The 18152-nt window shown below is 34.5% G+C and overlaps 1 protein-coding gene across 1 annotated transcript in view; it reads left to right on the top strand.

Moving 5' to 3' along the window:
- Window positions 1–17807, top strand: part of LOC145666348 (neuroendocrine convertase 1-like) — a 351242-nt gene extending 333435 nt beyond the window's left edge. The window contains exons 14-15 of the mRNA XM_081733482.1: window positions 541–671; window positions 14237–17807. Coding sequence (XP_081589608.1) covers window positions 541–671; window positions 14237–14285 — 180 coding nt within the window. The 3' untranslated portion in view covers window positions 14286–17807. The remainder of the gene's footprint in view (window positions 1–540; window positions 672–14236) is intronic.
- Window positions 17808–18152: the final 345 nt, after the last annotated feature.

Raw genomic sequence — 18152 nt, 5'->3', positions numbered from 1 at the left:
GTCAAGCTTCACGACTTGGCGCGAGTACTATAGCTCCATCACCAGCAGTTGTTCAAGTATGAAAATTTGCTGAAAAAAGTTTTTGAGCTTTCCTTCAATATGAATGTTTTCTTTTTCTGTATCTCTGACCATATTAAAAGTGTACACTTTTAAAAACCATCAGTCCCATTCCGAACACCCTATATTGTCATGAGAAATCGGGGTGCGTTTCCATATAAGCTTAACAATTATTCCCAATAGATGTCGCCGAAATCGATCAAAGATAAACTGGCGAAAACCAACTTAAAAGTAAGTCTTTTTCTGGAAGCAGTAAATTCAATCAAAACTGCAATCAACGGAGAAGTTCGAGGAAAAAGTATTTCTTATGTTTCCATAATACTAGCATTGCTGGTTATTTAGGGTCTAATATTAGTTATTAATGATTATTAAATATCTTACAAGTAGAAAACGAAACCGGATTGATAACTTCAACTTATTTACAGTGGTTTGATTTATTTTATATGATAAAAAAGAATGTTATGTTAAAATTTTGTTTTACAGACTGATCTTGTTGATCCCAGCTACTTAACACTTGATGACTTAGCCAAAGAGAATTATGTCACCAAAGTTTCGGACTTGGACTGGAACGATCTTGTTGGACTTAAACTGGCAGTTCGTAGCAAATCACTAAGGTAGATTTTTAAGATGATTTTTATTGGAATTTTGCTGTCATAACAAAAACTGTATTAAGTTATTTACTAAATACGAAGATTTAATGTCGTTGTAAGAAAATGATCCTTTTTGAATTTTGTTCTGCCAATCCAATGAAGTGAGTATTATATTTCAGCATATGTTTTATATTATTCCTCCAGTTTCTTCTAGTCTGACCAAAAAAATTTTTGTAAAAAAACTACCCGACTATTAAACTATGGATTTCTAATAACTTCCCCTTGCACGAACATTTCTAGTTTATCTTAAACTTCCTTATTCAATTACTTTAAGTTAGCATCATTAGGGGGTATATTCTTACGTCCCTTTGGCGCAGGAGACCTTGGAACGATTCCTAATGGGAGCTAATGTGGTTCGAATCCCACATAAAGTATAAATTTATATTAGAAATAACAATAAGTTAATCTACATAGTCTTTGTCATTTCCCCTACCTCCAAATGTTTCCTTAGATCCTTGTTTTCAAAACTTCTCACTTCGTCGAATCTTCTGTAACTCTACCTACTTTCAATTTACAACAATATAATAGAATGTTATCTTCTTACAAGTTTTTTTACTTTTCATTTATTGCTTTTTGTCCCACCTTTGTGCAGAAGAAACAAAAGACAGGGTTTCTCGCAATTTCAGCACATATTTAAAAATCGAATTTCGGACCTCTTGTTATTTCAAATCATTTCTAGTTTGAAGGATCCTCGTGAAATTCAAGCAGTAACAAGAAATGATTAAACTGACAATTTGGTTAAAACAAAACAAAAAAAAAAAAAAAAAAAAAAAAACGCTAAGTCCGTTCTCCTGAAACGTTTCTTATGCAATTTCCTGTGCGAATTCTTAATGTTTTTATAAGCTTTGGATGATACACCTAAAATAGTTAGTGGTTCAAACAGCTCCAGAATGCTTTTCTATCCCGATTTCGATATATAGAAATGAACCTCCTTCTGCTTGTCATATATATTTAGCATATGCAGCAAATATGCACTACACCAACTATCTGAAATTAAATATTATGTGAAATGTGTACACATGTTATTATTTTGTGAATATCATAAAAATGCAACCAAAATAAATAGTAATTTTTATTTTTTAAAAAAAGAAAGAGAGATTGTAAAATCTTTCTGATTTCCTAATTGATGAAATTATTCCAACACATGTACTATTTTCCATGATTTAGGTAAGGTACAGAGCTGGCAATCTCAGAGAACAAAATTAACGATTTTCGTCTTTAAAATTATCGTGTATTACAAAAAAACTCGTATATTCATTGAGGACGTGTGAATTGTAAAAACAGATATAACACTAGTAGTAATAGCAATAATATATAATAAACTTTCCTAGTAATCTTCAGTTTCAAACTCCAAATACGCGTCGCTTTTTAAAATCCTTATCAACACTACTCTCAACAACAATATTTATTCTTTCTCATAAACATAATTGAATTTAAATCATGGATGCAGGGTCGCCATTTGAAAATTCTCAAGTAGTCATTGATTTATGTTTATCGGGAATGACTGTTAAAAACCACAGTGTCTTGGTTTTATAATTATTTAATACACTTCTGTAATTTATTTGCACATTGAGAAACTACAGAAAAGGGTGGGTATTCATATACAGTATTCACCTACTATCAAAAGGGCATCACCAGAAATAGCATTACGGATTAAATTATCGTAAGTCACGATAAATTATCGTATGGTTGGCAAGCATGGTAAAGTATTTGGTTTTTAATGAAATATCGAATTCGTATTATATAATAATCAAACTTGTTGTTTCTTTAGGAAACAAACCATATGCGGTATATTTACATTTTATTTTTTATTTCTCCAAATGACAAGTGTGTAAAACTTGTACAATTTTCTTTCCATCGGAGATACTGTATGTAGATTTATAAAATTCAATGCCAAAGAACGACTCAAAACTTAATACACTAATCTTAAAGTTAGTTTGAAAAATTTTCAGCCTGATAGTGAATTTCCAGCCTGACCACTAGTATTAATGGACCTTATGAAGAGTCGTTTCGACACATGATTAGCGTCACACTAAATGCCTGACTAGTGCAGGTAATATGTGTTAGTCGAACTCTTCAGTATGGCACTAATCACGGGTCAGAATGACTCTGCATAAGGCCCAATAAGATTAGGGCATATAGTGCCATCTATGGAGGAAATAATGCATTAGTTACAACTGTGTAGCAGTGTTCGTAGGATTCCATATTTAAAAAAATCCCTCAACTGACACAAAATTTTCCTTTTGCATATCAAATTTTTCCCTAGTATTTTGAATGTCCAATTTTGACAGAAGTTATGTGATAAGATTAATTTAGCTATATTAAACGAAGTGCCAACTATATTTGTTTCATTCATTTCTTTTTTCCCTCTATTTTCCCTTTTTTCTCTTTTTACTAAAAATACACACAAATATACCCAGCTAACAATGGCCGCAAATTATGCTACTTCGACCATACAAACGATTTTTATTGTGTTGATTTATTTCTGAAGATCAATGAAAAATTTAAGCATTTAGGTTGGTCAATCAGAGTAGTAGGCCCCCCCGTTCGCCCGAATGACTCATCCTCACTCTCTTTTATGACCGGGGTGAAAGGTCAATGACCTTGGAACGGGGTCAATGACCTAGGGGTACATAGGACCACCCCCTCTAAATTTTGGCAGGGGTACCATGGCCCACCCTCTAAATTTTGGCAGGGGTACATAGGACCACCCCCCTTAAATTTTGGAAATTGCCAAATCTAAAAATTTGGTGTGGTAGCCTAGGACCATAGTATGTACCCCTATCAGTATTGGGTGTCTATGTCGTTCCCTTTTATGGGTAAAAAATTGCCAAAAATTCAAATTTCGGGGGTTTTTGACCTAATTTATCCCCTTTGATGAGGTGTTATTACCTTATATAGTTATATGGGCGTATACAGGGGTCCATTCCCTTTCATAACATATGTGTAAATTAATGCACCCCTTGAAAAATTTGGGAGGGGTACCTTGGCCCACCCCTTAAATTTTAGAAATTGCCCTATTTAAACATTGGGTATTATAGTATAGGACCCTAATATGTATTATGATAAATTTGGATGGTCCACCTCGTTCCCTTTTAGGGGTACAAAATTGCCAAAATATAAACGTAAGCAATACGTAGTACCACGTGTTTGGTTTTGACCTAAGTTATCCCCTTGGATGAGGTCCTATTACCTTATATGGTTATATGGTAATGTATAGGTGTTCATTCCCTATCATAAGACATGGGTATATTGGTGCACCCCTTTAAAAATTTGGGAGGGGTACCTTGGCCCACCCCTTTATTTTTAGAAATTGCCCAATTTAAACATTTGGTATAATAGTATAGAACCCTAGTATGTATCACTATAAATTTGGGTGGTCCACCTTGTTCCCTTTCATGGGTACAAAATTACCAAATTTTAGTACAACCACGTGTTTGGTCTTTTCACCTAATTTATCGCGTTTGATGAGGTGTTATTATCCTATATGGTTATATGGTTATGTATAGGGGTCTATTCCCTATCATAAGACATAGGTACATTTGTGCACCCCGGGAGGGGTACTTTGGCCCACCCCTTAAATTTTAGAAATTGCTCATTTTATATATTTGGTATTATAGTACTGGACCCTAACATGTATTATGATAAATTTGGGCGGTCCACCTCGTTCCCTTTTAGGGGTACCAAATTGCCAAATTTTAGTACAACCACGTTTTTTTGGCCCAATTTATCCTCTTGGATGAGGTTCTATTACCTTGTATGGTTATATGGTTATGTATAGGGGTCCATTCCCTTTCATAAGATATGGATATATGGTGCACCCCTTTAAAATTTGGGAGGAGTACCTTGGCCCACCCCATAATTTTGGAAATTGCCCAATTTAAACATTTGGTAGGACGAAACAGGAGAAAACATGTTCCCTTTTAGAGGTACAAAATTGCCAAAATATAAACGTAAGCAATACGTTGTACTACGTGTTTGGTCTTTTGGTCCAATTTATCCTCTTGGGTGAGGCCCTATTACCTTATATAGTTATATGGACGTATACAGGGGTTCATTATCTTTTATAAGATATGGGTATATTTGTGCACCCCTTTAAAATTTGGGTGGAGTACTTTGCCCCACCCCCTTCAATTTTGGAAATTGCCCAATTTAAACATTTGGTATAATAGTATAGGACCCTAATATATATTATTATATCCCTTTTAGGGGCACAAAATTACCAAATTTTACTACAACCACGTATTTGGTATTTTGGCTCATTTTATCACCTTGGATGAGGTCCTATTACCTTATATAGTTATATGGACGTATACAGATGTCCATTTCCTATTATAAGACATAGGTACATTTGTGCATCCCTTTAAAAATTTGGGAGGAGTACCATGGCCAATCTTTTAAATTTTGGAAATTTTCCAGTTTAAGCATATACTACTGGACTCTAACATGTATCATGATAAATTTGGGTGGTCCACCTCGTTCCCTTTTAGGGTACAAAATTGCCAAAATATAAACATAAGCAATATGTTGTACCACGTGTTTGGTTTTTTGATCCAATTTATCCTCTTGGATGAGGACCTATTACCTTATATGGTTATATGGTCATGTATAGGGGTTTATTCCCTATCGTAAGACATAGGTACATTTGTGCACCCCTTGAAATTTTTGGGAATGGCACCTTGGCCCACCCCTTAAGTTTTAGAAATTGCCCAATTTAAACATTTGGTATAATAGTACTGGACCATAATATATATTACTATAAATTTGGGTGGTCCACCTCGTTCCCTTTTAGGGGTCATTTTGTTCCGCTTTAGGGGTGAACATGGATACCTTCCAATCGTCCCGAGTTCGATTCTTGGTGCTAGTTTCAGGAAATGTTGAATTTAACGTCTCCGCAAAACGATGATGATGAGAAGTGATAGGACGAAACATGAACTTACTTGATTGAGGATTGAAGCAGGGACCTCACACATTAGTGACAAACGCGGATGGGATGATGTGATTTTGGACCTAATTAGTAACTCTCGTTTCCGTTCATGGATTAAATAAAAAGATGACTCTTTGCTTAAATCTGATTAGTTCATTGTTCGAGCGATTTTTAAACGCTCAGCGTTTGTTGATCAGTAAGCGCTTCATTGATGGAAACAATGTTGCCAGATTTTGAAAATCTAAACTGCTCCGATTCTTTTTCGAAACGGTTCCGCTGAGTGCAAGAATTTTTCAAAACTAAAAATTTTAAAAACTAAAAATTTTCAAACTAAAAAAATTTAAACTTTTCAAAAAAATTTTTCGAACTAAAAAATTTCAAATAAAAAAATTTAAACAAAAAATTGTCAAACAAAAATTTTCAAACTAAAAGATTTCAAATAAAATTTTGAAACAAATTTTGAAAATCTAAAATTTTTAAAACTAAAAAATAAAATCAAACTTTCTGGAACGAAATTTTTTAAACTTAAAATTTTCGAACTCCAACCGAATTTGAAAACTAAAAAACTTTTCGAACCAAATTTTCAAACAATTTTTTTTCGAACTCAGAAAGTTTCAAACTTAAAACTTGCAAATCAAAATTTCAAACTAAAAAAGTTTTCGATCTAAAATTTTGAACTAAAAAAATTCGAACTCAAAGTTCTCACTAAAAATTTTCGAACTCAGAAAGTTTTAAAATCAAAATTTGAAACTCAAGTTTCGAATTTAAAATATTTTCGAACTACAATTATCAAACTCAAACTTTTAGAAAATCTTAACAGAGATTGAAAGTGATCACTCGTTTCGCGAGCCGTAACTTTTAGTAATGTAACATAGTTTACGGTTTAAGATTTATATTGTCTTGAGAACGATTGAGTTCGTTTATGTAATGAACCCGTTGGCCAGCCATAGCCTGATTTCACATCGTAGCTCATGAAAGCAATCTTGTTGTAGTTGTGTAGCCGTGACCATTTTTCTGGACATAGCCTGTACGATCACCAGGAATGAAATACTACTTAGTTTAGCTACCATTAAGACGTGATTTAATAAATATTAGCCACATTAACACTTGAACTTGTATGAAACGAATAACAGCTTACTGATCAAAGCACAGAACGAAAAAATGCTAAGATGGACAGAATTTCATTCATATGAATTTCATTATCTGTTTTACGTCGTGATGACTCAATGACAGAGGTGTGTAAGGTCGCTGGTTCGATCTTAGCTAACGCCAAGTTGCTTTGTAGTGAACAAAAAAAAGCCGTGTGCATGAGTTTTCTCAGGGTTCTCCCCACTATATTTAATCCATCATTACATTTTATTCTCATCATCATCGTCTTCTTTAGCCTAGTTATCATAACCGTAAGACGTAAAACTCAAAGATTTAATTTCATTTCTCTGAACCACCACGAGTGTTTTTTGTTCTCTTGACAGTACCGAGGACGTAAATCTTGTGTTCCTAGACTGCATAAGACGTGAACGATAAAATCTGAACCACCATAAATGTTTTATGTTGACTTAACAATATCGAGGCTGTATAGGACGTGGACCTACAGTTCAAAGTGAAATGCGAATCATCATAAATGTAGCTATAAACACCAAATATTTGTTTCTATTTTACGTATAAGATGGAAAGCGTTTATGACCTTAGGCTGTATAAGACTTGAACGTACTTCTGTGGGTTGTGTACTTAAACCCGTAATAATAACGCCAAAAATCAAACCTGGACTTAGCCACTGAAATCTCAAATGGGCTTAAGGAAAGATTTTTTTTTATTGTAATGCATTCAACCTGGAAAATGCTGATTAGCACCTTGACCTTCAAGTGAGAGGAATGAGAGGTAAGGAAATACTTCCGCGCTTGACATCACATGAATGAAATTCTGTCCATCTTAGCATTTTTTCGTTCTGTGCTTTGATCAGTAAGCTGTTATTCGTTTCATACAAGTTCAAGTGTTAATGTGGCTAATATTTATTAAATCACGTCTTAATGGTAGCTAAACTAAGTAGTATTTCATTCCTGGTGATCGTACAGGCTATGTCCAGAAAAATGGTCACGGCTACACAACTACAACAAGATTGCTTTCATGAGCTACGATGTGAAATCAGGCTATGGCTGGCCAACGGGTTCATTACATAAACGAACTCAATCGTTCTCAAGACAATATAAATCTTAAACCGTAAACTATGTTACATTACTAAAAGTTACGGCTCGCGAAACGAGTGATCACTTTCAATCTCTGTTAAGATTTTCTAAAAGTTTGAGTTTGATAATTGTAGTTCGAAAATATTTTAAATTCGAAACTTGAGTTTCAAATTTTGATTTTAAAACTTTCTGAGTTCGAAAATTTTTAGTGAGAACTTTGAGTTCGAATTTTTTTAGTTCAAAATTTTAGATCGAAAACTTTTTTAGTTTGAAATTTTGATTTGCAAGTTTTAAGTTTGAAACTTTCTGAGTTCGAAAAAAAATTGTTTGAAAATTTGGTTCGAAAAGTTTTTTAGTTTTCAAATTCGGTTCGAGTTCGAAAATTTTAAGTTTAAAAAATTTCGTTCCAGAAAGTTTGATTTTATTTTTTAGTTTTAAAAATTTTAGATTTTCAAAATTTGTTTCAAAATTTTATTTGAAATCTTTTAGTTTGAAAATTTTTGTTTGACAATTTTTTGTTTAAATTTTTTTATTTGAAATTTTTTAGTTCGAAAAATTTTTTTGAAAAGTTTAAATTTTTTTAGTTTGAAAATTTTTAGTTTTTAAAATTTTTAGTTTTGAAAAATTCTTGCACTCAGCGGAACCGTTTCGAAAAAGAATCGGAGCAGTTTAGATTTTCAAAATCTGGCAACATTGTTTCCATCAATGAAGCGCTTACTGATCAACAAACGCTGAGCGTTTAAAAATCGCTCGAACAATGAACTAATCAGATTTAAGCAAAGAGTCATCTTTTTATTTAATCCATGAACGGAAACGAGAGTTACTAATTAGGTCCAAAATCACATCATCCCATCCGCGTTTGTCACTAATGTGTGAGGTCCCTGCTTCAATCCTCAATCAAGTAAGTTCATGTTTCGTCCTATCACTTCTCATCATCATCGTTTTGCGGAGACGTTAAATTCAACATTTCCTGAAACTAGCACCAAGAATCGAACTCGGGACGATTGGAAGGTATCCATGTTCACCCCTAAAGCGGAACAAAATGACCCCTAAAAGGGAACGAGGTGGACCACCCAAATTTATAGTAATATATATTATGGTCCAGTACTATTATACCAAATGTTTAAATTGGGCAATTTCTAAAACTTAAGGGGTGGGCCAAGGTGCCATTCCCAAAAATTTCAAGGGGTGCACAAATGTACCTATGTCTTACGATAGGGAATAAACCCCTATACATGACCATATAACCATATAAGGTAATAGGTCCTCATCCAAGAGGATAAATTGGATCAAAAAACCAAACACGTGGTACAACATATTGCTTATGTTTATATTTTGGCAATTTTGTACCCTAAAAGGGAACGAGGTGGACCACCCAAATTTATCATGATACATGTTAGAGTCCAGTAGTATATGCTTAAACTGGAAAATTTCCAAAATTTAAAAGATTGGCCATGGTACTCCTCCCAAATTTTTAAAGGGATGCACAAATGTACCTATGTCTTATAATAGGAAATGGACATCTGTATACGTCCATATAACTATATAAGGTAATAGGACCTCATCCAAGGTGATAAAATGAGCCAAAATACCAAATACGTGGTTGTAGTAAAATTTGGTAATTTTGTGCCCCTAAAAGGGATATAATAATATATATTAGGGTCCTATACTATTATACCAAATGTTTAAATTGGGCAATTTCCAAAATTGAAGGGGGTGGGGCAAAGTACTCCACCCAAATTTTAAAGGGGTGCACAAATATACCCATATCTTATAAAAGATAATGAACCCCTGTATACGTCCATATAACTATATAAGGTAATAGGGCCTCACCCAAGAGGATAAATTGGACCAAAAGACCAAACACGTAGTACAACGTATTGCTTACGTTTATATTTTGGCAATTTTGTACCTCTAAAAGGGAACATGTTTTCTCCTGTTTCGTCCTACCAAATGTTTAAATTGGGCAATTTCCAAAATTATGGGGTGGGCCAAGGTACTCCTCCCAAATTTTAAAGGGGTGCACCATATATCCATATCTTATGAAAGGGAATGGACCCCTATACATAACCATATAACCATACAAGGTAATAGAACCTCATCCAAGAGGATAAATTGGGCCAAAAAAACGTGGTTGTACTAAAATTTGGCAATTTGGTACCCCTAAAAGGGAACGAGGTGGACCGCCCAAATTTATCATAATACATGTTAGGGTCCAGTACTATAATACCAAATATATAAAATGAGCAATTTCTAAAATTTAAGGGGTGGGCCAAAGTACCCCTCCCGGGGTGCACAAATGTACCTATGTCTTATGATAGGGAATAGACCCCTATACATAACCATATAACCATATAGGATAATAACACCTCATCAAACGCGATAAATTAGGTGAAAAGACCAAACACGTGGTTGTACTAAAATTTGGTAATTTTGTACCCATGAAAGGGAACAAGGTGGACCACCCAAATTTATAGTGATACATACTAGGGTTCTATACTATTATACCAAATGTTTAAATTGGGCAATTTCTAAAAATAAAGGGGTGGGCCAAGGTACCCCTCCCAAATTTTTAAAGGGGTGCACCAATATACCCATGTCTTATGATAGGGAATGAACACCTATACATTACCATATAACCATATAAGGTAATAGGACCTCATCCAAGGGGATAACTTAGGTCAAAACCAAACACGTGGTACTACGTATTGCTTACGTTTATATTTTGGCAATTTTGTACCCCTAAAAGGGAACGAGGTGGACCATCCAAATTTATCATAATACATATTAGGGTCCTATACTATAATACCCAATGTTTAAATAGGGCAATTTCTAAAATTTAAGGGGTGGGCCAAGGTACCCCTCCCAAATTTTTCAAGGGGTGCATTAATTTACACATATGTTATGAAAGGGAATGGACCCCTGTATACGCCCATATAACTATATAAGGTAATAACACCTCATCAAAGGGGATAAATTAGGTCAAAACCCCCCGAAATTTGAATTTTTGGCAATTTTTTACCCATAAAAGGGAACGACATAGACACCCAATACTGATAGGGGTACATACTATGGTCCTAGGCTACCACACCAAATTTTTAGATTTGGCAATTTCCAAAATTTAAGGGGGTGGTCCTATGTACCCCTGCCAAAATTTAGGGGGTGGGCCATGGTACCCCTGCCAAAATTTAGAGGGGGTGGTCCTATGTACCCCTAGGTCATTGACCCCGTTCCAAGGTCATTGACCTTTCACCCCGGTCATAAAAGAGAGTGAGGATGAGTCATTCGGGCGAACGGGGGGGCCTACTACTACTATCAGTCAGCGCGAGAATTTCCTTGGATTTTCACCTTTTATAGAAAAATCCCTTTTTTTGCTAAATTTACCTCCGAAATTTCCCTAGATTAGAGAAATTTCCCTTAAGCTACGGACACTGCTGTCTAGTTGCTTCTGTTCGTTGGAGACAATCATTTGAATCAATCGCTGTGCATTGAGCTCGTATAATGCATGACAATGCTCCAGTCTACATGGCTAGTATTTCCAAGTTTCCAGTCTTCGAGAAAATTCAGCATCCACCATACAACCCAGATTTTTCACTGCACCCGTGGCAACAAAGCCGTGTAGACTGGAAAACCGTTGTTCATTATGCGAGATTAACGGACAGCGACTGATCGAAACAACTCTTTCCAACGAAGTGAGTCAGCTAGGCTGTTCAAATTGATACATTACGTCTTCCATTGATGGCACTACATGCAATGAAAGGTTTATTACCTGACGACCAGAAACTTTTGGATACACCCTCGTAAAATTAGTCTTATCTTTAAGAATATAAATAATCTTGTCACCTAGTATCTGCGTGATAGGGGAGTCATTTGGAGAGAGCAGGGGTGATTGTTCCCGCTGAATTTGAAAAACGCATACTTTTTTAAATAGTTTGTGTACTAATAAGTAAATATGAAATCTTGTTGGTGAACAATACTGTTGCCTGTCAAGGAAAATTAAAATCAATATGAATAAATTTATTTTAAATTTCTATTCTCTTTGATGCAAAAAAAAAAAAAAAAAAAAAGCACGAGCATCTTATTTCAGGTATAACTAGAAGGTGCAAGGTTCTGCATCCATATAAGAACTTCACGTCTTTCATAAGTATATTACTACGTAATCCATTAAACGTAGTATGTATGTGTTTTTGAAATTCAGAAGAGACAATTGCTCACTCCTGCCCTCTGCAAATGACTGTGAAGGAAAACCCTGGCTACATGTAATTATTAATTATTTCTGTCCTCTGTCTGTCTCCTTTCACTACAACCACGCACCTAGTTGATCTATGTCGTTCATACGAGGTTACCTTTTTTTTTTAGATTACATTAGGTTATCTAGTAAAATATGGGGAAAACAATATAAAGATGGAACAGAAAAGTTTAGATATAATTTTATTTGTGGTGAATGGTTAATGTCCTTGTCTTTAATGAGGAAGACAGTTTCGATACCCGAAGGGAGAACACGTAATTCAGATTACACTTTGAAATGTAGACATACATCTCATGTTAGTATCAGTAATGAAAATAGACCTTCAAAAGAGATATATGTTGTTTATGGAAGATATATGCTTACTATTAATGGGTTGGATCTTTTACAGTATAGATAAGTTTGTACACATGCCTTTTTTTTGTCTGATAAGCATATTCAACAACAGCTGTTTCTAAAACACAAAATAGTAAGCTGTTAACTATTATTTATAATAGATAATTTATTTAAAAGACTTAGTGTAACATACACATACAGGTGTTATCAAAATAATGGAAACACCTGTGCTTACTATGGCACAGTATTCATCGCTATTCAGCAAAGCATTTCTGATATTCGTATTGTAGGCCTAATTGAGGTTGGAAATCAGGAATGATGTTTAGAGGAATGTTTTACTATTCTTCATGAAGTGTAGAACTCAGTTACGTCAATCAGAGTAAAGGATGATATTTGGAGACTGCCATGGTACAGTGATAGAGCATACGTGGTGTCCCTAGTTCGATTGCAGATTGTGCCAAGTGGGCTTTGTGGTGGACAAACACCATGTGTGTGGGTTTTCTCGGGGGTTTCCCGTTTTCTCCCACTAATTTCATTCACTCTCATCATTACTGTCTCTTTTAGTCTACATCTCATAATCGTGGGACGAAAAACTAAAAATATTTCGTTCCCATGAAGGAAGATAAGTACTCCATATTGTGAATTGACGAACTGTTCATAGGTGTCCAATAACGTTGAAGCCTGGATATTGAATCTGCCGAGGAATGTGTTGTAGTTTGGTACAATGTTCATTTGACCAAGCTTCAACAACTCCAGCTCCACATTGTTATCTTAGAAGATTTCAATTATCATTCACCGGGAGCAAAGTGTGAAGCATAAGATGGATGTGATTACCTAAAATATCCATGTTATTCCTGTCAATAATGCTGCCTGTGAACATAATCATGAGGCGCCGGAAATATCAGGGAACAAAAACCCAAAACAGTGTAGAACCGAGGCTATGTCTTACACCAGGCAGGAAGCAGTTCGAATCATAAGCTTCCTTGGGCGTCTGAAATACATAAACATGGCCTGTCGTTGAAATAAGGCGGACGAGGAAACATCAAACCATATTACAGGTTTCCAACTGTCGACAATCCAATTTGCATATATTGTAGGCACCATTTTCTCTGCTTTGAAACGTTGTTCGTAATTACCACGGTTTGCAACCCGACCGCTGATGTTGAGATTATTAGGGATGCACACGAGACAAGATTTGAGGCTGTCTCATCTCGAAAATGTGCTGTAAAAGTGATGTCTTGACTCGAAAAACGTATATTTTTCTATTGAAAGAGCTGTGTCTTGACTCGAATTTTCTCAGAAAAATTCTGTCTCGACTCGATTCGTGCGCATCCATAGAGATTATATGATTATTACAAAAGGTCTTCTAAAGTGGCGACTGAGTTTCGCAGTCACGTTCTGCCTCATTCTCTTTCCTGTACTTGGTGACAATACCTTTTCAATGCTCGGCGTTTCTTATCACCGAAGCTTCTCTTCTATCCGATATTGTTTTGCCATGAAATCTGTAGGCTGTTATTACCTTTAGTATCATTCTTCATCAACTAATCGCGCACTTACATTTTGGCTTCTCTCAAGCTTAGAGAGGTCTCCCATTGAGGATCTGCACCATCTGTCCGCTTCCACACATACCACTCTCTACCCTGCGTGACGTACTAGAAACGAAAATACTACTTACAACTTCCAGGCAGTGTACAAGCATCCTCAGCGTTACCATCCTATAATATTATTTATTGCAACTACAAATGTTTCCGTTATTTTGATAACTGCCTGTACATAATCTAAGACTGAATTATGAATATATCACTTTGTTTATAATCTTTTTGTGCTTTCTTTTCAGACCATCACTAAAGGATTTGCTACAACAAGACAATTTAAATTATTTTTAGAAGATGCCAACAGAGTTGATTTTAAATGTATTTTTTCTATAAATATTATATTTCATCGCTATTTTTAGCAATTTGTCTACGAATATCAAATTTATTTTAATTTACCAAATTTCCTCTGACATTTAAAATTTTTGAAATGAATGACTTTCAAGATGCGACTCCTATAAGGCAAATCAATACAGATTATTTATAAAACACACATTTCTTGTTAAATAACAACTTCCAATGGCAAAAGACATTACTAGTTGAAAGACAGGTATTTGTCAAAATTTTCTCACTAATTTATGACTTCTGAATCTCTAAAAACTTGTCATCATAGCACCACACGACAAGTGGTTCACATCACATAATGAGCACGTTATTTGAATACCTTCAGCAATCTCGAAAGGACCTAAGAAATTACACACATCATTCTAACTCCTGATTTCCAAAGTACTTAACACGTCAATATCACTGAACATTAACAATGTACTGCATGTATTTCTTCAATCTCAAAGTACATGTAACCTAAATTTTATCTACATGGTAACCTCTCTATTTCAAGAGCTTGAGGCACCCCAATACCCTTCAATCTAAACTTTACGTAACAAAATATCCCCGTAACACCAGTGTTTTTAGATACTTGACAAGCCCTCGAACTCAAAATAATCACCATATTACCACGATTTATCCACAACTTCATCTCATATTGTAATCGTTGAACCACGACATTCATTGACATAACATTAGCTATTTTAACACTATAATTCATTTCAGATAAGCTGATAGGCAATAAAAAAAAAACACTCTTTTTCCACAGCTTTTTGCTATTGGTGGAAACCAAGATGCTAATCTTGACAGGGAGATACTTTTTTATATATAAAAAAAGACGTAGTAAAATTTTTACATTAATTCTGTTTCACCTATTCATGAGAAGGCATTGGTATTTCTTTTGGCCGCTATCAAAATCTGCCACCAACTATTTCAATTTGGAACTTTTGTCGTCTTTCAAAGAATTATTTTATTATTTATGCACTGAAGGTAAAGTTTAATCTATTTTTTTTTTTAAGTTGAATTTCTAAGAATAAGCTCTCATTTATTATATAAAAATGAAAAGGTTCTTGTTTATGCTTGCGTCTCGGGGAAACTCCTGAATCATTTGAAATTAATTTTTGGGTATACTGTAGTTATCAGCTATCTTGAACTAGGATTTTGCCATGTTACTTTGATACTCTAAGGGAAGAGGTCAAAATTTATGCGCAAAATTGATTTTTTCACGATCCTTTCAAGTTAAGAATATAAAACTCGATTTATAAACTATTCATGAAGATAAGTGGACATGTGTGTTTAGCGTTTTACAAAACATGCACTTTACGAGAGGTGTCTTCTATAATAATTTCCTTTACACTGAAGTAATTTTACCTGTTGTTTATGATGGCATCACGGAGAAACTATTTGAATTATTTTTGAAACATAGTTAGTACCTACCTTGAGCTGAGTTTTTATAATGTTATTTTGCATTCTAAGAGCTATAACGTTCAAACTTTCTGAGACAAATAAAATAAGGCTATCCATATTACACTATCATTAAATCGCGTATCTATGGAGCGTTCAAATATTTTCTGTCAACTTATTATCTCCGTGTTAAGAACGAGCAGTTCAGCTATTTTGTCAAAAAGTTAATTATAATTTAAGAGTTGAAAGAGGTTGTGAATCAAACCAAAATCTGTTGAAATTCTACCTATATCTTTTCTTTTCTTTTTAATGTAAGAACATCTCTTTATAGAGGGCCAAGTGAGACCCACGCACCTTTTTTCTTATCATTTCAAGTTCCGCAATTAGCATGTCTGACACTTTTTCCCATACAGATTGCATTTTCACTTGAACTGAACTGCATATTAACACGAATTATTGTATGAATGCAATAAGTACCTATTCAATTCCCAAAACTGTCTACGTGTGCAAATTCAAACATGATTTTACAACCACGAACTACCACGAAGACGACAGCTGATCACGGGGTACCACGTTCGATCCCTGGAAAAATAAGTTTGTGGTGCACAACATCGTTTTCTCGGGGTACTACCGTTTCCTCCCATATTAGCATTCCACCAATTCTTCCATCATCATTCACTTGCCTTAATTATCGTCTTCTTTAGCCTAAAGGGTATAATTGTGGGACTTTAAACTGAAAGACATCACTGCTATAATCCTAAGAGATGTCTTACTTATGTCACTATTATAGACAAATGCAATAAAGTATTTTAAAATACGATATATAGAGCTATTATGAAAGTTATAATTTATTCTTTAGAAATTTTAACATACATTCTATACTTCCACATACGAGGATTGGTGATGGAAATAGGAACACGGAAATTTACGCTTATCAGTCCACGTATGTAAGGATGGTAGAGAGAAAAGTTGTTCTGATTTCCTGTCAGCTTGTCTGAAATTAACCATAGTTAATATAATTCCTTACGTAATAACACTTTAAATCTCAGAACCTTTATAGACCTCAATATTAACCGAACAAATGCTTCACACTACATCTAAGACTGACAGATACTCTTTCTAAGTTATACATCATACGGTAATTCCTCAACATCAAAATATTAACACTAAACACCATTGACACTAAACTTATCACCGAATGTTAATCTATCTTTCTCCAGGCTCCACTCATGCCACTCAGCCCAGACTTGCTATGGCATTATACATCTTGAACCTCATGTTCTTCAGACAACACATCTTGACCAGAACCTCATACCATGCAACCTCAAAATTTAATGTTACAATACTACTGAACCTAAACTTTCAAGCCTCAAGACCTAAAGACTGAACTGAACTTTACATTGCATTCAATCTGAACTTTATTGCATTGTAACCCTTCAACTTTAACTTTCACTAAATTTAAAAGCACACATTTTAAATTCTAAACCACCTCAAAATCACTGAACCTAGACATCACAACATACTAGTTCTGAACTTCACGTCATCTCATCCTTCTCACCAGTAAGGTCTTCAGGAACCTCAACTGTACTTAGCTCGATACAACCTTATCTATTGATATTGACTATATACAGTAGTTTGAAGCTGGGTCTAATGGAAGTACCAACGTCTAAACTATGGATACGCAATGGGCATTAATATATACATATTGAGACATCAATTCAATTATATTTACTGAATTCTTTACAAAACTATTCATACGTAACAATGTAGGGTGAATTAATGTTGAGATGTTAACCTACATCATATACTGTATTTTCTGTCAATGTTTGTTTACATACTAAAATGTAATGGTAGGTATGTATCATTAAATTCTCTTACAAAAAATTGCCTCTGAATACAAGCCAATACACTGATTATAATATTTTCAGTGTATGTAAGGTTACCATTTATAAAAATATAAGCTCTCATGTTTTGTTTCCTCTTTGGAACTTTCTTTCTTCATTCATTGCAAACTCTTACACATGTACTTATGTGTATAACAAGTTTCCCTCTGTACCTATAAAAAGAAAAATATTTTGTAAAAAGAAATAAATATTATATTTATTATAACAGTTGAAGTATCGTTTTTGCCGGAGTATATGACGCACCTTTGTCCCTGAAAATAAGTAAAAAAAGAAGGAAACAACAAAAAAAGACAGCTTTATATGTCGATACAGAGATTTAGTTTATTTCCATTTACTAGGGGAAGTCCGAAAATAAGTTTCCCCAGGCGACTGTGAACAGAGGAGAGAATTCAAGACCAAATATAGAATGTGACATTAAAGATAGAATGTACCTTTATTTCTCCACATAAGTATCACGTACATTGAGACATTTGTCATACAGGTCTATAAGCTTCAAAAACCTTCCCAGGAAAAAATCAGGGTTCCGCAT

The sequence above is a fragment of the Thermobia domestica genome, chromosome 12 (assembly GCF_964235325.1).
Source record: "Thermobia domestica chromosome 12, izTheDome1.hap1.1, whole genome shotgun sequence".
In the NCBI taxonomy this organism is placed as follows: Eukaryota; Metazoa; Arthropoda; class Insecta; order Zygentoma; family Lepismatidae; genus Thermobia; species Thermobia domestica.
Note: the sequence above shows the minus strand (reverse complement) of the source record. Positions and strands in the feature narration are given on the sequence as shown.